Source organism: Lutjanus erythropterus, chromosome 12, assembly GCF_056507025.1.
Source record: "Lutjanus erythropterus isolate fLutEry1 chromosome 12, fLutEry1.hap2, whole genome shotgun sequence".
NCBI lineage: Eukaryota > Metazoa > Chordata > Actinopteri > Lutjaniformes > Lutjanidae > Lutjanus > Lutjanus erythropterus.
In genome coordinates this window covers 12223536-12245904 of record NC_139328.1, presented here as the reverse complement: position 1 = coordinate 12245904, position 22369 = coordinate 12223536, and the positions used below count along the sequence as shown (strand labels likewise).

At 39.3% G+C, this 22369-nt stretch overlaps 1 protein-coding gene across 2 annotated transcripts in view; it reads right to left on the bottom strand.

The window, feature by feature from the left end:
• Positions 1-22369, bottom strand: part of LOC146317688 (laminin subunit alpha-3-like) — a 77006-nt gene that overhangs the window by 43046 nt on the left and 11591 nt on the right. For both annotated transcript variants that reach the window (XM_084731411.1, XM_084731410.1), the window contains exons 3-16: positions 17205-17322; positions 14345-14463; positions 14097-14267; positions 12719-12819; positions 11213-11328; positions 10360-10478; positions 9275-9365; positions 6649-6780; positions 4543-4593; positions 4338-4385; positions 3047-3181; positions 1843-1977; positions 1319-1453; positions 562-614 (exon numbers count right to left, since the gene is read on the bottom strand). In XM_084731411.1, coding sequence (XP_084587537.1) covers positions 562-614; positions 1319-1453; positions 1843-1977; positions 3047-3181; positions 4338-4385; positions 4543-4593; positions 6649-6780; positions 9275-9365; positions 10360-10478; positions 11213-11328; positions 12719-12819; positions 14097-14267; positions 14345-14463; positions 17205-17322 — 1524 coding nt within the window. The remainder of the gene's footprint in view (positions 1-561; positions 615-1318; positions 1454-1842; positions 1978-3046; positions 3182-4337; positions 4386-4542; positions 4594-6648; positions 6781-9274; positions 9366-10359; positions 10479-11212; positions 11329-12718; positions 12820-14096; positions 14268-14344; positions 14464-17204; positions 17323-22369) is intronic.

Genomic DNA, 22369 nt, shown 5'->3' with positions numbered 1-22369 from the left:
GTCTTTCTTTCTTTCAAACACTGGACATGTTCCAAAACAGAAGTGAAAATGACCTTCCAAAAACTCATTGTTGTTTTTCTTCCTCTTCAAAATGGAAGGAAGTCTCTTTTCCTTTATTTTAATTGCATGACATTTCAGGGGAAAAACACTTCCTTTGAAAATCCACTGGAAGATGTTTGAGCAGCACAGCTGTGTTATCAGTTATACGACTTTGAGGTAATGTAAAGCCACACCCAAAGGGCCAAGGCTGGATTTAGACTGCGACCACTTCTGTTATCAAGGCTAATAAAAACATAATGAAGGCCAAAGTTTATGTAACTTAAAGTTTAGTGTATTTAAAGTGCACATCATCCACAGACATTCTGTAAGTCTACAAGTCAGTAAAAAACAACAATGGATTATTATTATTATATTGGTTAGTAATTTTAAAAACAGAGACCACAGAATTATAACAGGGTTGGGGTAACTATTTGTAAAGGAGGAAACACAGTCAGTGATTTGGGTTCTCATAATGAAATTAGGAGAGATCATATGGTGAACAGAAAATTGAGAGCGACATACCGTTTGAGGATCAGCGACCTCAGTTCCTGCCTGGTTACACAAACTGATGGAGGCTAGAAGCACAAAGTGAATACAAAACTAAGTAAAAAAAGGTAGTCAAAGCTTTTATTTTAAGCAGGATTGAAGAGAAAACTATCAACACTTTAAACAAATTATTGAATCCTACTAAAAACAAAACACTGATACATTAAAGGGACAGTTCAGATCATTTTAAAAGGGGTTGTATGAGGTACTTATTGTTAGTCAGTATATTGCCTACAGTAGATGGTGGTCAACATGCCCCCAGTTTAGAAAAGCAGAGAGGAGTGTAGGAAGCCAAGCACTGTACTGCTGTGGACAGGGTCACCAGCAAAACAGATTTTAGCTACTTAAAAAAGGCCTGTCTGAAAAGAATCAGTATCATTTTAAGTGTACGGTATATTAAGAATATTTTCACTGCTGCTACTATCATTGCAACCTGTATGCAGCATGCATGGTACACCATAAAACATCAAGTTTTGGACAATGCCAACAAAATATTAGCCCCCACTTCAACATGGCAATCCAGAAAAGGTGACCAACAGTAGAAGAGCCCTATATTGAACACATCTCCACTCCACTCCATTATGAGAAATTTGGCCATTATTAGAGCTTTATATCATTTCTCATGTGGCCCCCAGTGAAAAATAATCACCCACCCCTGGTCTAAATGCTGCTCCTTTTCAGTCCCAAAATTATTTAGATCATTTATGAGTCTGTTGGTTCCTGATGTGGTTACCTGAGCACTGGGGGAATCTGAGTCCAGAGGCACAGCGGTCACACTGCTGTCCCACCACCCCTGGGAGACACAGACACTGACCCGACAGTGGGTTGCAGATGTTACTATATGAGCCTTCCTGTGAACACTGGCAGGCTGGGGACAGGAAACAGAAACGTCATTTGGATTGAGTGAATCTAATATGAAAAAGGTTTAAATGGCTCCTGTTTTATTTCCAGAATCTGATTTCCTTGACTGATTCCCAGTTGTCTATTCTTGGGAATATGACTCCTTATAAGGGAAAAGGCCGTATATATCTCACGTTCCAGTTCTCTGTGAAATGTTGTAAATAAATCAACGTGGATAACAACAAAAAGTTTTACAGGATACTGTGGGAGAATGAGGATGTTTGCTCCACAGAGTCATGAGAAGAGGCCACAGTGAGCCCAGTGAAACCAGCAGCGGCATTTTTTCCATCACATGCACCCAATTGGTTTATCTATCGTAATCACACTGGTGGACATGGAGGGATCAGATCCACTCACCAGCACAGTCTGGGTATCCATAGTAGCCGGGTGCACATTCGTCACACTCCTGCCCCCCATAGTTGGGAAAGCAAACACACTGGCCAGTTGGACTGCACACACTGTCAGCAACACCAGCACCATCACAGAGACACGCTGGAGGAAGAGAAAGAGGGCCATAAGCTGCTGTTTTGGCAGATTATCATGGTTAAATGCATTTATCATGGTTTTTCAATATCATGGTTTTTCTATAAATTTACATCTAACACCATCATAATTCAGCAGCCACAGCAAGAACATGCTTTTTTAGCACAACACTCATTATTTGTTATTATAGTCAAAATAATCATCCAATTTATCTGAATAGCACTGCAGGTTTCCTTAAAAATATTTGTCACAATTATCAAAATCTACTTGAAATACATAAAAAATGATTTATACAAAGTGTGTAAATGGACCTGTAACATTAAAAACTAATACATAACTTCAAAAGAACAGGAGGACAGACTAAACATTAAATCAAGTTTTTTTTTTATCACATCATTCTAAAAGATTATTTTAGATAATTGTTTACAATTAAGCAGATAAGATTAAATAGATGGTCAGAAAGAGGGAGAGAGTGTATTTGCTCCCAAAAGTAGTGCAAGCAGGCAAAGGGATACTTTTGTGTAACAATACTGTGTAACTGTCTGCAATTAGTCCAAAGTACAGAGGTGGAAGAAGTACTCATATCTTTTACTGTAGAAAAAATAGTTGTAACACAGTGAAAAAATATTCTGTTACAAGTAAAAATGCCAACTTTAAAATCTTACTTAAGTAAAAGTAGATGTAGAAGATTTAGCATTAAAATTCTTTAAGTACCAAAAGTAAAAGTACTCATTATGCAGAATGACCCATTTTAGAATTATATGTATTATATTACTGGATTATAATTAATGATGCAATACTGTGTTCATCATTTTCATGATTTCATGTAAAGGTGGAGCTAATTTCAGCTAACTCATATACTGTTGGGTAGATTAATCTATAATAATACATCGTGTTTTATTAGTTGATTAATATTTTATGTTAATAATCTGAATCTGCAAGTAACTGGTAACTGAAGTTATCAAATCAGTGTGGTGGAATAAAAAGTTCAGTATCATTCAGTCAAGTTAAATTGATAAAGTGTTTTTACAGTCTGTCGGGGTGTTAAATTGTGGTTGACATGGTGACTCTTTCTCACCCTGGCAGTTTGGGAAGGAGTGGTATCCTGGTCGACAGCGGTCGCATCGCTGTCCCTCCACACCCTGACGACACAGGCAGCGCCCTGACGCATCACACACCGTGTGCAGTGTCCCTCTGTAGTCGCATATACACTCTGTGCACAAACACAGTGGAAATGTTTATTCTAACAATAAAACTGAACAAATTAAATCTTGAAGCAATAGAAATTCAAATGAGTAACCCTGTTGAACCCTGAGATCTGCTTTTAAATGAGCTCTGAGCTCTTTCTTTGCTCCAGCTGAACAAGGAATGACAAATACTTCCGTCCCAACTATTCTCATATTGTGGCACACAGTGGCACAGCTACACTGGTGTCCAGGTCTTGCCAAGCCTCGCCTGGTATTGGTATGTGAATAGACTAGTTGGCACTTAGAACAGCCACTAGAGAGGCTGCCACCAGTTTCTTTGCCGCTGAAGGAGCTCCAAAACATGAAAATCAGCTTTTCAAAGGCTGCTGATTAAATTCCTTCACAGTCAGCTTGAGGGATGAAAGACATGTTCTCGAGATAAGTTAAAGGAAAGTTATTGTTTGCCTACATTCTTTAATAAATGATGAAAAATTAAAGGGCTAAAGGTCTTTGTTTTAACAGAAATGCCATAATGCTAATAATGGGTTTCCCAGCTTAGAAGAAACCAGAAAAGGGAATTTTGAACAGGACCCATAATAGCTAATAATAGACTGGTTAGTTCTCACTGAACAGTCCCAACTGACGACTGCTCTCAGGAGAGGACACTTGAGCTTAAATCCCCACTGACGCACATGATAATCAAAGAGCATCCGTGCTCTACAATTGCACAAGATCCTCTATCACTCAGCAGCAGATTTACTTATTGTGATGATTTATTAAGCATTTTAACCATCACATTCTGTTTCCATAAGGCCTACAAACATGATCTGACCTTCAGCTGTGCCTACATACATTAAAGCCTTTTCTTGACTGACCTCTGACTGCCACATGTTCTTAACATTTAACTCTGCACAAAACCAAGTCAGACTCAGTGGTGCCTAACACAGTCCTCTAAAGCCCCTTTTAACAACCCGGGCTGCCTGTAAGTAAATGGGACTCAGGTGACCAAAAAAAAAGTCCAAGACTGCCCTGTAAAAGAGCATTTTAAGAGGATACAGTATCAGCAGTTTTTTTTTAGATACAGCAAATGCAAATGCGAGGCGGCAATAAAAGCAGTTAGCATAGCGCAGTCGTGTAAATGACTCTATTGTAGGAGAACAAATCAGGTCTAATCATACTCACGCTGACAGCTTGGTGAGCCGAAATAACCCGGAGGACACTGGGTGGGCCCTATACAGAGAGAGAAAGAGAGAGAGAAAAAGATGGAGGTAAAACAAAAAAACAGGGAAAAAAGAAAGAGTAATAACATTTTAAATGAGTGTTTAAAAACCTCTGTGGAGCTCAATTGTGGTATGAGGCCCTGCAAAATCTTGTTAACTAAACTTACCCACAATAGGCCCTGCAGGGGATTTGGTGGTCGTCTGGTACACGGGATATTCTGATTGCAAAGGAAAGGCACGAAATTAAGACCTCCACTGATGGGAAAATGTGATCAAGTAAAACCTCAGGTTTCACCATTATTTATTGCAGTGGGGAACTGCTTTTGCTGTAGAATAAATATTCACAAACACTCCAAAAGCAACAGACAGCAACACAGTTTGAGGCAAACATTATTAAACAAACAGTTCTACATTTTTGGAAATACGGTCATTCACTTTGTTGTTGAGAGTTAAGCTGAGTTCACACTTGTTGACAGTTTTTGATGATCACTAACAAAAAAAAAAACAAACCTATATCAGAGGCAAATCAATGCTCGCTCCATTGAGCAGTTATCACTGTGTGTGAACAAAAACACAGTCCAACAGCTTGCTGATGCCTCGCAGATGCCAGAAAGATATAAATCAGGTTTAATATCTGGTCATGTCAGGGACAAGTCAGCGAGCTATGCAGTAGCTACAGCCAATGAGAACAGTAGACACGGACTGAAGACAAATCGAGAAACAAAGATAATGAAGCAGAGACTGAGGAGCACCACAGCAGCAGCCAGAAAGCTTAAATATATAAAAAAAAGAGCAAAAACAGTAATATCAATCTAAAGCTGGGGGAGGCAGTTTATTTTTGGCAGAACTGGGCAGTTCCACAATAAAATTAAGCATAATGTAAGTCACGTGGTCTGAGAGAAAATGTGGACTAGAGACTTTGGCCAATCACAGGTCGGTAGGATGGATGATAGTTGAGTCTCATTCCCAAAATCTCAGTATTTAATGACTTGGGAATGACACATTCTAGACTCGCTTACTGCACCTCTAACTTTTTTTGAAAGTATTTCACAAAATGTTAAACAATTCCTTTAACAGCACAACCCTTACATGTAAATAATTAAACCCTTCTACCAACAATTAACTAATTCAATTTTGATCTGCTGCATCACAAACACAAGATGTGGAAATTTCATTTATGATGACACAAAACAGCAGAGAAGAATCTCTTGAAACCCAGACGGCCTCCTAATGACTGTGACGACATGTTTAGACTAGTTTGTCATTGCTAACAGCTTGGAGATGAGACACCCGTGTCTTAATAATAACTTTGGATAATAAATAAAGCTGATAAAATGTAGAGTCAGATTTTTCAAGTCCCCAATTAATTTTACGTTTATATGACATGAGAAACAAAACACCTGGGGCAGATTACAGATTTGTTGACTTTCTGGGTATAATTACTGTAAAATAAAAGTTTAAGACGACAACACCATCAGATCAGTCAAACTGTTAAATTAAAACATAAATCCCCCCCCTCTGAAAAAACAAATGACTGTCATTTAGACGTTTTTCAGGAACACACAAGCTGAATGTTGCAGCTCATGCAGAAACCTTAAAAAGACGTATGTCACCCAGTCTTAAGAAAGAAAAAACACTGGTAGAAAAAAAAAAATACTAGAAAAGATGAAAGAATATGTGGCTTATCTCTAAACCCTCACAGACTCCTCAGTCTGTAGCCAGATTAGACTGAGATAAGACGGGAAAATTCTCCTTCAGTGTCTGCATCTATGTGGAATGTGGGTTAGTCAATACTGTAGCATGTGGATACATCATTGTGCATGTTGCCCTGCAGCAATAAAGGCATACCTCATTGAGTATATAATCAAAAAAGTTTTATTCTTCCCTGAAGGGGAAAACTGAAACACAAAAGGCTAATAAAAAAAAGACATGAAAACATGAAACCGACTCCTGCCATCAAAAGAGTGGTTCAGATCCAACCATCTGTGTATATCGCTTGGTACACTGAGCTCCTAAGCACAGACACGTTATTTCATCAAATAATAATCTGATAATTAAAGTTATCCATGACTGAAACAGATAATGGAAGGGTTAACTGCAGCTTCCACTGTCTTTACTTGCACTCATCACACTTGTTATTCATGTGACTTATCGGATTTGTAGACCATCATTACATCTTCAGCATATTCACCCCTATGTTTCCCAACTGCCCATGTATTCATGCACCCACGCATTTGGTACATCCAGTATGTGATAAGAAAAAATAAACTTACGAATGCACTGAGGGTAGTAATAGTATCCGTCAGCGCAGCGATCGCAGTTTTCTCCGGCAAACTGTGGCTTACAGATGCACCTTCCGGACCCCATTTCACATCCAGCTGTCGTCCTTTCATCGCACCTGCAGGCTGGTGGGGTCACATGTTTGTTTTATGATGAACATATATAAACAAATGCATCAAATTAGACTAATATGAGCATGCATACTCATAAACACAACATAGAATGATAGATTGTTAGACAGAATAATTTACTGTTCATATCAGAAAGTGCAGATATCTGTCAAGGAATAGATGGTGAAGCACCGACTGCAATGCCACCACAACTGCCAGATGCAACAAGCGGAGATTTGCAAAGTTTTAAATCAAGGTCGTTTTTGTTTTGTATGTTATTAAGTTTTCTTAACTAGATATACATAAAGCTTTTAATAAAGTGTGTCAGTATAGCTTACAGTCTCAGTTTTCTTTTAGACGCATGGAATATTGTAATGGTTTTGTAACCACAAGCGTGATGATAAATTTAAACACTGGTATTTATTTGCACCATTACAAGCAATTAGGCAGCTTTCCAACAATATAATAGATACAGGAATCTACATTTTTTGAGGAATTCACAAAAGCTGAAATTCCAAACAATTTAAACTTGATGTTTGTTGGCTCCTGCATGTCCCAGTGGAAGTTGTAGCTATTCTGATGTTCTGGCACATATTGCCCAACATATACTGGATGCAAAAAACTGCATGGTTGGTGCCCAAAATTACACAGGAAAGTGGGCATGTCTGTAAAGGGGAAACTTATGGGTACCCATGGAGCTAGGGTTGCAAAATTAGTGTTTTCCTTAACCGATGTTACCGTTGAAAATTTTGAAAATTTCTCAGTTTTATGTAAACAGTTCTAAAGGCTCATTAGTTATGCGATACATGAATTTATGAAGCACGAACAATTTAAACAAATAAAACAGTTAGGCTCAAAACAATGTCAAATGGGGCCCAATTACTGTCATTTCTAGACTAACAAGGCAGAACAAACCCGACTGTGAGAAAACATGTGAGCTTCACAGAAATGGTACACAAAACCTATATTATCAGTGAAATCTAATTGATGACATTCTTAACCGCGGCCAACAGATTAATAATATCCCTTCATAGAACATTTGGATATCTTGAGGTCATAGTTGGACCTCTTTGGAAAAGGCAATGCCAGTTTTTTCCTTGCCAAAATTTAGAAATTTGGAGAGTAGCCTCCTTCCCAAAAAGTTGGCATGGCATGGTTGGTACTACCAGATGCCTTAGGTCGTCTAGTTTCATATGATACCAGCATCTTCACTCTAGGTTTAAACTGAGCCTGCTACAGCCTCTTAAAAACAGACAAACATAACATGCGATCAAACACATGATCCCCTTCAGGCTATGTTCTGCCAGAGTTGATAATGATTACTGAACCCTTACTGACTCTGTTTTTGCCAAAAGAACACCTTTGTCTGCTAAGCTGACTTAATTGAGTTGGTGGATTTTATGGTTTACTTTTCAAAGCGCTCAGGGCAACCAATTTAATTCCACTGCTTTCTAATGTCCAAACACAAGTGGCAGCTATTTATATGGCGAGGAACAGCCTTGGACCATTAAAGTAATGTAAACAAGAGTGGAGCCCAGTTTAGCAATAATACAAGCACTGGTGCCAGTGGTGCTTGTGCAGTGGTGCCATTTGTGTCTGACTCAAACAAGACTCTGATGCCTCTGTGAGAATATCAACCCGTTTTGGCTTCACTTGTTCATCATGCATACTGTAAGTCAAATAACTACATCCCATTCTTAACAAGTGAGGTACTGAAAGTACAACACGTGGTAAAGTTCAACCCAAATAAATAAGGTTTTCTTCATGTTTTCATTGTCTTAATTAAAGCAGGTGCAGAAACTAGGTACTTGTAAGATGCATTGTAAGAGGCATTATGTAGTGTGTAGACTCTATGCATGTTGTCTCAATATTTCGTATTTACACAGCCTTTAATTTTAGTGCAGACTACCACAGCGACAAATAGTCAACATCTAAATGTTTGCAGAAATGTCTCACACACGTCTCTACATTTGCAGCCTCAGTGGACATTTCTACACTCGTGTTTTAATGGACTGCAATCTCCACTTCCACATGTTAAGAAATGCAAAACGAAAACAGACTGTAGTAAAAAAAATCACAACAATTTCAATTAATTATCAGCGCTTAAATGATGCCTTCAACCTCTTCAGATGACTTTATTCTAAGTATTTTCTAGTGCATCTTATCCTGAAATACACATTACTATTATTTTTGACATTGCAATGTAACCATAGCTCGTTGTAGTATTCTGCCGTTCTGACTCATTACCATTCAGTGTGTGTCATTTGTCATCCAAATATGAACTTGGGATTCATTGTTTTGTTTTTTTACTGTAGTACTAAACTGGATATAGTGAGTTGTGTAATTTCATTGGTATTGGTATCAACTACTAAATCATTACATCCCTAACCCCCAACACCACATTCTGGTCAAGCAAAGTTCTTTAAATAAAAGAACAAATAAACAAGTGGCAACAACAATAAAAAAAAAAAGTGAAACAACAAAATATGTAGAAGAAAACACAACTCACGTATGCATCCAGTGGGAGACTCAGGAGGTACTCCAAAAGGTCTGTAGAAACCCTCAAGGCATTGCTCACAGTTCACTCCAGCAGTGTTGTGCTACAGAACAACATGAAAATAACATGTGAGCCATAAGTCCTAATCGAACATATTGAACACAATTGAACAGGGAGAACAGAATAGAGGATGTCCTTGGATGAGCGAGAGAGTTGTCTTTGTTTTGTAAAGTAGAATCTTTCCTTTTCAAATGCACATTGAAGCATCTGACTGGACACAATGACAACATTTACATGCACATTTTCCACCATTCTACAGAATATGACAATATTCTGAAATTGATATGCTCATGTAAACAGCATATTCCATTTGGATAGTCAGTTAAAAATATATGAATGGTATTAACCAGGTTTTAGGCGCATTCTTTGGAAATGTAAATGGTGCATTCAGGATATGGATCTGAATGGGGGTTTCTACCGCAGTTTGCAAGGCTACAGTAGAGATGCACAAATATCGCAACACTGACATTTTCAAGAAGATGGCTGAATGAAGGAAAGCAGGAGACTGTGTTTGCACAGTCAAACAAGTCTACCAATGGTGGAAGATTTTGAAAAATTACAGTTTTAACACAAAGAGGAAAAATGGCCAGTATGCACAGCTGCATGTAAACGGGAATATTATGTAAACAATAGCCACAAAAACAGCTTAGTAGGAATACTGTCTTTTTCTTAATAAGGGTAAAAAACTGAATATTTTGTGCATGTGAACATAGTCAATGCTTTCCTATGCTCTCTGCAATAGAATCATATTCCAGGGGAATATTATATTACATACCACTCAAAATAACTTTATTTTGGTGAAAGAAATGTCACAAAATGAAATTCCAGAAAAGTGTGTAAATAGAAAAAGATTTGTTGTGGTCTCACACACCGGTTTGCACAAGTTGCAGAGTAAGTGGTGCGGTTTCAAATGCTCCACAGAGCACTCCAGAAAGATATACACAGACAACATGGAATTTTTCTTCATTTTTTTCCCCCCTCACAACCACACACATTCACACACGGGAATCAGTTTAGACTTGACATGCATTTCATACCTGGCAGTTGATGCACACTCCTCCTCCGTTGTACCTGCCGAAGGTGTCTAAACTTGCTCCCCTTTTTTCCACCTCTGGGTCGTAATAACAGTCAAAGGCATGGGAGAAACACTGGCAGGCTGAGGAGGAAACCCCCGAGACACACACAGAATTATTCTATATGCCTCAGCAAATTACATCTGATGCTACCGTCTGTAGTTAAGCACCTTAAGCTTCTCATTCTCCAAAAAGGAGTTATAGGTCTGGTTGTTAAGTATTAAGAGAAACTATAAAATCCAAACTAAACAAGATGGCACATCCTCTTCCTGAATACTACCCTTGTCTCTCATTAATGTTTATGAATGGCTAGAGCGCATTTCCACTGCACTGTGCACCGCACTGATTGGATTACAAGTCTTCTTCATCCTCCTCTTTCTGCTTTTGTGGCGGCTACAAGGTCATGTTTCATGTAGGGAAAATTTGTCAACAGTCCAAAGCAATTAGATTCCAGCTGACATAGGCTCTGCTGACTGACTGGATGGCTCACCGATAAGCTGGCATGGTGGGGACTATCTCTAGGCTGAAGCGGGCCTGGCTAGCCAGACGACTAGCTGGCTAAGATGACAAAAAGCAGTTATCCTGGAGCTAGTTGTGCACTGTGCTCTTCATCACACATTCCATATGAGGAATGTCCTCTCAACTCTTCACTGAGGCTCTCTGCAATACCATATGAGGGCATCCACAACAGGGCTTAAATATCAGAGGACACTTCAGTCCACTCAGGGGGCCGTAATTCAAGGAGCCAGCAACGTGGGGAGCAGCAGAGTGTGGTTTTGTTTACACGCTGAATGAACCATTGTACATGCACACTTACGATGACACTCATTTGGGCTGTCAACAGTCGCAGCACGCCATGGCTTCTGGTTAAAGCCTGGGCAGCAGCGGTCGCATGACTCGCCGCAGGTGTTGTGTTGGCACTCGCACTGGAGTCTGCAGACAGGAAATGAGACACCTGGATTTAGTGATGCTCACATTCATTTGCAGCACAAAATCCCAACAACTTTCTTTCAACCTGCAATAATCACAGCTGGGTTGGGCAGATTATTTTTAATGGCATTGGGCAAAAGGTCCGTAATAACCTTTTAACATATTGTTATTCAAGTGGTCTGAGAGAAAACTAGACTTTTGCTCCTAGAAAATCCGGTGACAGAACACTTTAGCCACATCACAGGTCAGTAAGACGACTTATTATTGAGTTTCATTCACATAACTTCAGTGTTTGATGACCTATCTGTCTTTCCCTTTCTATCTTTCTATCTTTCCAGAATTGCTTATTGAACTTCAAATTTTGTTCAACTTCTTGGGGATGGCAGAAAAAGCTGTAAACACAGTATTGAAATATTATTACCGTAATAAGTTGACACAGAGCAACATTAGCATTACTTTCAAGTTTCAGACAACCTGATGGATGCAAGTCCAATGTTCATGCTACTTTTTGCCCTGCTGTGGTCTCCACCAAACTCCTGTAGAAAATATCTTGCTAACTAGCTAGTGATAACTTTGTCTGCTATTTGGTGTTGCCAAATACCATATCAGAGCACCCAGAAATGCTGGGGCCTCTAAAACCATAACAACAAGCTAAAAGACACTAAAATGGTGCTGGGCAAGTAACTTATCAGAACTTTTGCCTAAATACAGATTACTGCAGCACAGTAAAGCTGGTGTTGGGCTGTTTATTTCTGGCATCACTGGGCAGAAGTCTCATAATAACCTTTCAACATAATGTAATTCTGAGAGAAAACTTCTCTGGCTCTGTTTTCAAGCTTTAGAAAACATTCATTTAAAATGCCCAAGCCCCTAACAAACAATAAAACACAATGAAGCGCTCATGAATGTTGTCATTCTGTTGTTTAGATGTTTTGTTCTGTTGTTCAGATGTTCCGAATACACAGGGCAACAGTGTTTCAAAGCACCACTTTATCACTCATCTTGCCCTTTTACAAAACTATTTACGGCGTCACAGCCTGTAATCAGAGTAAGTAAAATAATCTGCTGCCCTTTACAATGGTGGTGTCAATGTACTATGAGGTAATGCTTCCTCCTTTCACCAGATTTAGCAGAATCCCCGTGTCTTTGCCTTTTCAGGTACATTAAGTCATCTCAGTACAGTTATACACAAGAGGCCATTGTACAAAAAGACTGCAGACTATGTTAATGAACAAACAAATGAAACAGAGTGGTTGAAGATATACTTCAAAGTTAACTTTTAAAGTGCTTATAAGGAACCGCTACGGGTTGTAATTAATGATTGATGAAAAATGCTCCAACCACATGCAGAAATATTTTGTCAAATATTGTTCAAGTTAAAGACCATACTAACCTGTTTGGGTTGTCTGGGTCACGGCCCCTGCCACACACCTGTGCATGCCCATGACAAACGCAGCGTCCACCGACACTGATGTCTTTGATACTATAGTAATACTGTAAACAAATACAGAGAGCGTTATCACCACCACTGTGTCACAGTAATAGCGGTTTTATCAGCAAGTCCGCAACATCACCCACACCAGAACAAACGTCTGACTCACACGTTGACAAGTTCAGACTTAAACCATGACCCGTGAGCCTGGCCAGGTTTTTGAGGTGAATCAGTGCATTATATGAAAAAAGTAAGATAAGATAATTAACAGCTGATTTTTTCTTGGCACGTAAAATACAGAAGAATTAAGAACTGTTTCATGAGCCCAGAGGATAAATTTCTGGAATTAAGTCTACAAGAGTTTTACTTTGAACAGTTTTAATAGTTTCACTGAAGATAAGTTAAAGGACAGCCGCTACTTAAACATAAAAACACAGACTTAAGCCTCAGTACTCTGATGCTACAGGTTCTTATTAAAGGGACAATGTGTAAAATATGGCCACCTGTCAGTCAGTCAAAACAAAAACAAAAAAGGGGCAGCATATCACCGGAGTAACTCCAAACTGTTCCAGGTCTTTTGCTGTAAATCTCTTTGGCCTCAGCCTCAGGAGCCTCTCAGTGAACAGAGCTGAACAGGGACCGAACACAGCCTCTGAGGATTGGCCATCAAAGAGGTAGCAGGTAACCAGATTTCATTCACATCTAACACGGAGGATTAAGGATGTATTTTCAACCAAACCAGAGTTGGTGGAAAGTTTTTTGAACAAGCTCATCTTAGTTCAGTAAAAGACAGAAAAATATTCCTTTTCTTGATATTTTGTGAATTTATTTTGTTTATTTATTAGATAAAAAAAAGAGAGGTTGTGAAAGTAACAAACTCACTGCTACAGAGGGACTGGACTATTGCCTCTTGAGGCACAAAGTGGCATTACTAGACAGGACGGGCCAGGGCTAGTCGGTTAGCATGCTAACTTTAGCAGATATCTCTACATCACAATACATGAATGTATTACTTACTTGTTACTTTTTTATGTTCTGTTGATTATGTTCTTTTTTTGAACAAAAAAATTCTGGCCTCCTGCTGTAAGTGCCATATTATGCACCTGCAGCCTGTGGGAGCTGTCCAAACCAGCCCGTGTTGACTGGACAGACAGATCTGGCATTAGGCCTCGACAAGGATGAATGTGTGAGCAGGAGGGAGCAGGTCAGTGTGTTTGTGTCAGCAAAAAGGAAGCTGGAGGGTAGGTGATGCAGAGTTGTAAATCTGGCTCGCCCAAATGGGGAACATGAGTGTGCCAGCATGACACCTGTGTGTGAGGTTGTGCAGTTTGTGCCTCACCCTGCGAGTGACGGTGGGATCTCTCTGGGCCTTGGATATCAAGTGGCCCAGCAGGGTGCTGGTGCGGAGGAAGCGCAGGCGGATGTTGGTGGCCTTTGTGAAATCTCGCAGCACCGGCGAGTAGGTGAAGTTTTTGGACCCCGGCCGACCGTTAACCAGAGACACCACAATCTGGACAACACATGTATATTTCACAAAGATTGCTTTTGATGCCTGACAAAATACAGCAACTAGATGTGATATTTTACCTCTCCATTCTCCAAAGGGACAATCCGTGAGTATTCGGTGGTGCAGAGCTGGTCATCATCATTTAATATACGGGCATTTGGCTGTTTTCCAAATTTTTCAATACACTCACGTTTTGAATCTGCCAAAGAAAAAAAAATCTATTAAAATCTTTTAGATCTCTCACCCCAAATCCCATTCATTTTTAATTTTAAAGTAACAACAATTATACTGCCACATGGATGACGAGGATGGAGGCTACTCACTATCACCATAACAATCAATCATTGACAGTTGTTGTGTTCAAGTGCTTGTATGAAGCTCTGACATCTGATATTTTATAGTGTTGCCAAAATACCTTGTATTACAATTCATGCTGTTGCACAATCAAACCCAGAAGGCAAACAGCAAATGAGTATATTAAATAGATTTGTCTGGACTTAAATATGAGACTAAGAAAACTACGTAATATGGGAAATGTATTGCATCAACACGTCTTTTCGTTCTGCTGTTAATTGGACAAGGGATGAAAATCATAGTAATGTCTAATTACTATGGAAAAGTATTAGGGCCAGGGCCTGTTTTTTATTTTGAGAATAAATTCAAAATGTCAAGAGTGAAGTTAAAATCTTAGGAATGAAGTTGACATTTTGAGCATAGTTAAAACTGCATTTTTATTCTTGACATTTTTATTTTCTGTATTTTAACTTTATTTCTGAAATGCAAAATAAGATTATTTTTTTCCACTTGTGTCTGGTCCTAAGACTTATGATTACGGGAATGAATCATGAGAGTTGTCTTAGAAGTGGAGTTTGAATTAAAATCTTGAAAGGTCTCGAATCAACATGAATTTGAATCGAGTAAAAAAAAAGTATGGCAAAGAGAAACTTTGAGATTGTAAATCTGATGAGTCACAGCTGTGTCTCCTGGCAGTTCGTGCGCACAGGTGCCTCCCGGATATTAGACATCATAACTCAGATTTGCCAACACAGCAAATCAAGAGTGTGAACTCAGGTATGTAGCTTGGGTAATTTGGAAATGGTATGATATTACAGGCATAGTAATTACGTTTAACTACTTATTGCATGTCACCACCAAAAAAAACCACAAAACATAACTGCTTTAAACCCAACATTTATCCCCCGTGAAAATCTTCTGTTGTTGGTTTTCATTTTAATTCACTATAAACACACACACTTCCTGTCTTACAGTCGAAAGCAGACTGATTAGTGTGCTAAGATAAAATATGTACTAGTGAACACATTTTAATCCATCTTCAGAGTGGTTCTTTTTCAGAGCAGGCATTTTGACTTGTCAAAGCAGGAAAGACACAGGCGTAGTTAATACCTGCATTAATTTCAGCAGCGCCAGCTCCATGACACTGGATCTCTGGCTGAGTGGGTCATTGTTAACATAATAATATATGTATTTCCATATATAATAAGTCCTGTTTGCATTTTTAAAAAATAAAATCTGCAAATTATGATATTACAACTGCTTATAACAAAAACAGAATAATCCATATCTGTGTTTTTGTGACTTTGGCGGGATTGTGTTAATGTCTGGTTGCTGATTTCATGTTTTTGCACCAGGTGCAGCTTCACAAAAAGGGCAAAAGCTTTTGTCAAGTAGGGATGAACTAAATCACTATTGTCTTACATAGGAAACGTTTATTTATAAGAAAATGTTATACTTAAAAAACACAAATATGTATTTCAGATTTACTTTCAAATCATTAATAGTCGGGGGAGTTTAGATTATATGTGATTTTAAAGCCCATAATCTGAACAACTCCAGACAGGTATCCAATTTAAGCATCTGAGTCACAAGTTATGAGGCAGGGTGCAGGAAGTGTTGTTTTCTTACGAATACAATATATGAGGGCAAGCATTCGTTGCTTTCCTTCCATCAGAACAACCACACCCCCTTTTGAGTGAAAACAATTGCTTTAAAAGTGTCGACACCAAGTTATAAAAACTACTGGCACCATGCATATACACTCAATCCCAGTTAGTGATTGAAAGAGCGAAAGATAGTAAATGAAGGGATCTGCTGCTTCAGGCCATCTGCATACAGCCAGTCTACACATGTACGTCTGTGGCAAATACTTCATGACAAGTTAGTTAATAACATTACTGAGTAAATGACGTGTGTGCTGATTATGCCTTCAGATCGAAGGTAGTCAGAAAGAGTTTTAGTTTAAGTTTTTACTGTGAAAAAATATGGCCTTGCCATAAAACACCAGTTTTAGAATGTAATTTGTTTTACAGTCTTCCTGGGAGCAGACGGTATTTTAACATTAGTAATTCACTTTAACTGAGCTGACCTACCTTATAATAGTGAAATTTTTCTAAGGTTAAACAGCAAAACTGATCTGTCTCTACATCTCTTGGCTCTTAGTAAAAGGTCGCATAATGAGCACAAACATAGAAAAAGTAGAAATAGTGGTTACACTTTGCAAAAGCGGTATAGTTAGTTTACAATGATGTCACATTGGACAAACTACCAAAACAGTGAAATTAAGTATCTTAATGACATATGCATGACAAATTTAAGAAATGCATTCCCAGTAAGGCAACTGTATACGTCAGGTTCATCAGTTTCGACAGCCAAACTGAAAGGATACTCATCGATCTCTATTTCTGTATTTCAATGGGCACTGATTGGCAACAACATAACATAATTGGATAAGATTTGGGCTCCTAATAGCGAAAAAGCAAAACAGTATTCTTAGTTTATGCTACTTCATTGGTAAATTATTTGCATTTACCACCAGTCAAATTAGAGGGGCTGATGTCGTGATGCACAAGACAAAGTACCCAAACATGCTGCTCCATTTATAAAAACTGAAATCTTACAAAATACAATCAAATGCTAACTTACGTGCAAAATACTGCCAGGGGGTGAAGGTTCTCCCGTTGTCTACAGATCGTTCCAGCACCCAGAGGTCAGGACGAGGTGAATTTGCAAACTTGATGAGGATGTATGCCACATGGAAGAGCTGAAAATACAAAGAGCACGCAAAATAAAAAAGCGGTCACTCCTCTGAACGGATTTTGGCATAACATTGTAGTTTCCTGTGCTCTACTTCTTGTTCTATCGAGTAAGCCCCCAGTCTTGGCCAGCAGCTCTGACAATAGTCTTATTTCCTTTCTTATGCAACCCAGGACACAACATCAGCTTGAGTGTTGTATATCTGAAAATGATCTCCACAGAACTCACAACTTTGATGAGGATATAGCCATTGCACTGAATTACAGTTAAGGCCTTCTGCTCTGAGCTTCTATTCATTCAGCTTGACTTGTGTGTGGCCACACAGCAAAGCACAAACAATTTGCCAACATTTGTCAGCATGGAGTCAATAAAAGTGGTGCAGGTGCAGCTAGGTTAGTGAAAAGACATCAGCTAAGCCCACATGATCCATGTCTGTTCTCAGAACTCCCTATCTCCACCTTTCATCAGAATATGCAGTCCATACAAGGGCAGAAAATGATGCCAATGATTGTTTCTGCCAACACTGAGCTTTCAGTCGGGCTCATGACGCTCAGAGCAGCAGTATGTTTCCTTTGCAGTTCATCAACATCCTCATCAAGCCTCGAAAGCGGGTGACTTCAGCTCGATTGAACATTGTACAATGGAAAGGTAATTGGTGAAAATCAAAGCTCTCTTTGTTACGATCTGCCATGGACTTGGCGTGGCTTGGAATATAAACCCTGTGACACCAACCTACACGTGACACCTGCAGTGTCAACAAAAAGCTTCACCTACACCTGACCACCACACCCCTGTCTTGTTTGTGTGAGGCTGAAACACACACTATGCAATATCAGTGCTGGCATGAATCCTAAAGCAACATTTATCATGTTTCAAAAACAGTCCTGTAGGGATATTTGCTAAACATTCGATATCTGCCCTCAGGATTGCAGTGATGAATGAAAACTGTATCTGAAATACTGTGTGCTGTTTAAATAAAAGACGTTTCTATAGACCGTCTCCTCTTTGAAAGTGATGAAGGCAGGCCCGCACTCGTCTAGCATCCCTCAGCACCTTGATGAAAAGCCCCACAGGCAACTGAAACAGTCAAGTTGCTATCTCTTCTTACACGAGGCAGGCTATGCTAACACTCAAATCAGAGCAAAGTAAAACACAGCAGAGGCTCTACTGTGGAGTCATGGAATGTGTCAAGAAAGATCCACAAATATCCAGATGGATTTCTCCCCTCAAACCCTGAAAGGTAATGGCCTCAAGTTCAAGTAGTTCTTAGGTTGATGGATTATGAGAGGTCAGAGGTCAGCTGCAGAAGTGTCTGGTCTTGTTCTCTGAAAACTGTCACAACTCCCTAATAACAAACAACAAAATCATTAGGCTGAAAAAGCTGGTCTTCAATTCTTCTTCAACCAAGGACTTCTTACAAGATAGAGAATATGCTGTGGGAATCCCTTCATTTATAGTGTTAGTTATGTGAAAGACAGGAGAATGTTAGACATAGAATATCCCATGAAACAATGCAACTGACATCAATTCAATTAGCTGTAAGTAACGCTGTACCCAAACAAAAAACAACAGTAAAGATACATACAGTCAGGCTTCATCAACTCACTGGCAAACACTGCAGGCATATAAGATATTTTGGCCATCAGTCCAATCCAATAAAGCCATAGTGGAGGTACCCATCAATAGGACAAGGCAATATATCCTTATTATATTGATTTCAAGACTGCATTACAGTAAAGTGATGTCTGTTCTAGCTGTTCTATTATTTACATTTAGTCATTATATCCACATTACTGAGGATTATTTATCAAAAATCTCTTCGTGTTAAGTGTAAAAGCACCAGTTGTCATCCCTACAATATTGTCTAAATATCAATAGTATTTTATAGTATTTTACACTTGTACTTGTGAGATCTCCACCCTTGTATATCATGACAATTTAAAAGTATAATTAGCAATGTTTTCTTTAAAAAAAAAAAACTGACCTCTGCCTGTATTTCTTTATTTTTCTCATTATTTTGCCGTGCTAGGGACGCTTTACCACCCCCAAAACATTGGTATTCAACGCCCTGGTGCATTTTTGAACAGATCAGACAAATCCTACTGATTCTACATTTAAATGAATGAACCTGAAATCTTTTCACAGACTGCCTGGCGGAGTGCCATGGATCCCACTCTGAGAATTACTGGCCAAGAATAGCCCTTTGACTGTCCTTTAATCACTCTTAGCATTGGGCAAAACAGTCAATCTTCAAGTAAATAAAATAGCTGAGAATGCCTCTTTCTGACCTCGACTTTAAATGGGGTGTGACTGGAAGTTAATCAGAAAGCGCTTCCACCCACATGCAACAGGATGTGCAAAAAAAGATGAACGGTGCACACAAACAAGACGTGGGCTGTCATCCATCTAAAAACAGCACCAAGGCTCTTCCAGAGAAGCTGCCCTCTATCAATGTGTTGGTTCTGCTGAGGACCAGGAGGAAGTGTAGTTCACACGGGCTGTGATGACGTTAAGGGGGGGCCGGGGGAAGGGAGGCCGGGTGGGGGGAGGGTAAAAAAGGGTATGGGTGGCTAGAGACGTGCTGGCTGGCATGCAGACCCATCTCAGATTCCAAACATAGCGCCACATTCCCCTTCCCTCCTAATGCCCCCAAAGCAGAGCATGCCACTGCTTTCAGGAACCTGTCACTGACAGCAAGGCACAGCGGTAAAGATCTTCTCCACCACTTGTCATGGATACAGATAATGATGGTAAATACAAGAGATTCTCCTTCTTCCCAACAACAATGTCCTTTATCATGCATAAAAATCCTTTGTTATAGTTCCGGTACAGCAAAATATGTGTTCTCTGGGGATTTTCAGGGTGTTTGCATTAGATCACCTGTTGATCAGTGTCTTGTCAACTGTGAAAGGTAAGTCTCCTACACTAACTAACTAAAGACTCTGTGTGTCATCAGTTTTCAGTTTCAGTTTTATTTTATTACTCTAGATCGCACATCATGGCATGGAGTAAAAACATAAAACAAAGAAAGAGTGCAATGGTAAATGACCAAAATAGATCCATATCACAAACAAGGCAATTTAAATAAAGGCAGGATATTACTCAAAAAGGTACTTAATTTATCTACAACCCTTGATTTATCTGTCTGCTGTAATAATAAAAATTTAAACACAGACAGATGACTAACAAAGTATTTTGGCAGGTACTTACTTCTATAATCAACAATGATTGTATTTTTATATTCAACCATCATGTTTCAGCACACAGAATGTAATTGTGTTCACATTTTACGACATGGACTAGTGAACAGGGATAGGTATCATTAGAAATACGGGTGCCAATATTACTGGTCTTCAGAGTGACTCATTAAGTTGCACAAGCCCACTGAGCTGAATAAAGACTGAGAGCTTATAACGAGAGTCTAAGCTTATATTGTGAAAGAATTGGTTGTAAAATGGTAGATATATTTCTTTGAGTGTCACAACCCCTACCAATGATCTCCAATACCCGGTCCAATAACTGAATGAATGTCTAGAAAAGCTGCACGATTAAATCATTTTATCCCCATTCAAGTTAGCAAAGGGCTGAACAGGAAGTTGTCCAGCTTGGTGGCAGAAGTCTGTGGCCGGCATGGAAGTTGGCTTCAAGTGCCACTGAGCAGCTCTCATGGAAATGAATGGAGGTCCGCCTCCAACTCATCCATGGTAGAACCACTTATTTCATTTCACTTTTGCGAGTTTCTTTTGTTTATTTGTTGGGCATACATGGCGTATGCAATGTAGCGTAGCATACAAAACTCAGGAGGAGGTGTGTGCAAACATATCAGCAATTGTGGTTGCTGGGCTGACAGTGGCCGGTTGGAAACTTTTAACACATCGCCCAACCCTAGTCAGTACTTAAGACATACTGATGTTTGGTACCTTGGCCTACTAATTCAGAACCAACAATGTTTTTGCTCAGCATTTCACTGTATAAATTCAGTCAAAAATATAGGTCAAAATAAATCAATATAATAAGTCTTTAATATACAATATAGTGATGGGGCAAGGGGGTCTCTCTCCTATTTAAACAATAACAAAAGATGACATCATTACACAATGTGGGATCATGGGAGTTGTTGTTGTCTTCACTTTTAAACAACCGCCATAGCTGAGGAAGATCTATCTGAAATGACTCAGGCAGAAATCATCTTCATGGACGAGGTAATATTGGAGTTTCATTCACATTACATTAGTCACACACGCTGACTTCCTTCCTCACTCTACTAGCAACTAGATACCAGTGGCTAGAAGGACATGCACTGTTATCTTTAAGAAGTTATGAATTTCTCAACATTTGAACATTGTTGCAAAACGTTTGGGATAATGCAAGTACACTACTCAACACAGATATATAACATTTTTTGACATTGTAATGCAGAAATGTTACATATCATAGCTTTAATTAAAAAACAACAATTTCATCTGTAAAGACTGAAGTAGACAAACCAACCACTTCTTGTTTACTCTCACTCCAGTGGAAACTGTACATTTTAATGGAAAGTTCATTCAACTTTACTTAGTTCCCATCAAGCCTGAATGTGTTGATGCCATTCACTCACTGTTGTGTCTGACTTGGTGCCAGTAACTGAATGATGGTGAGAAGAATCGTCCGGAAACAAACCCAGTCAGAAACAGACAACGCAGCGATCTTGGAAGACACAGGGCCTGTCCTGGCACGGCCTTCCTTAATTTCAGGCCTGTCTCTCTCTAACTGTGTCCTGCCAGTCTAAACACACACTCTTGAAATATGTCCAGCACCTACGTATTGTTTGCAGAGAGCATGAAATATCGTGATGGCATGTTAAGCACATCAGCTCAGGATTCCAGCAGCGCACAAAGACATGAAACAGATTGACAAGCTTGTGGCAAAAACACTTGGAATAACACTTGAGCAGAGCCATCCTCTGCCCCTCCCTGCTTCTGCAGCCCTCAGGCTTTAGATGGGAGTGTCATGCCAGGAGGTTTAGTGAAGGAGGAGTGGGTGGGTGGGTGTCAAAAAGGTCAGGGATTGAG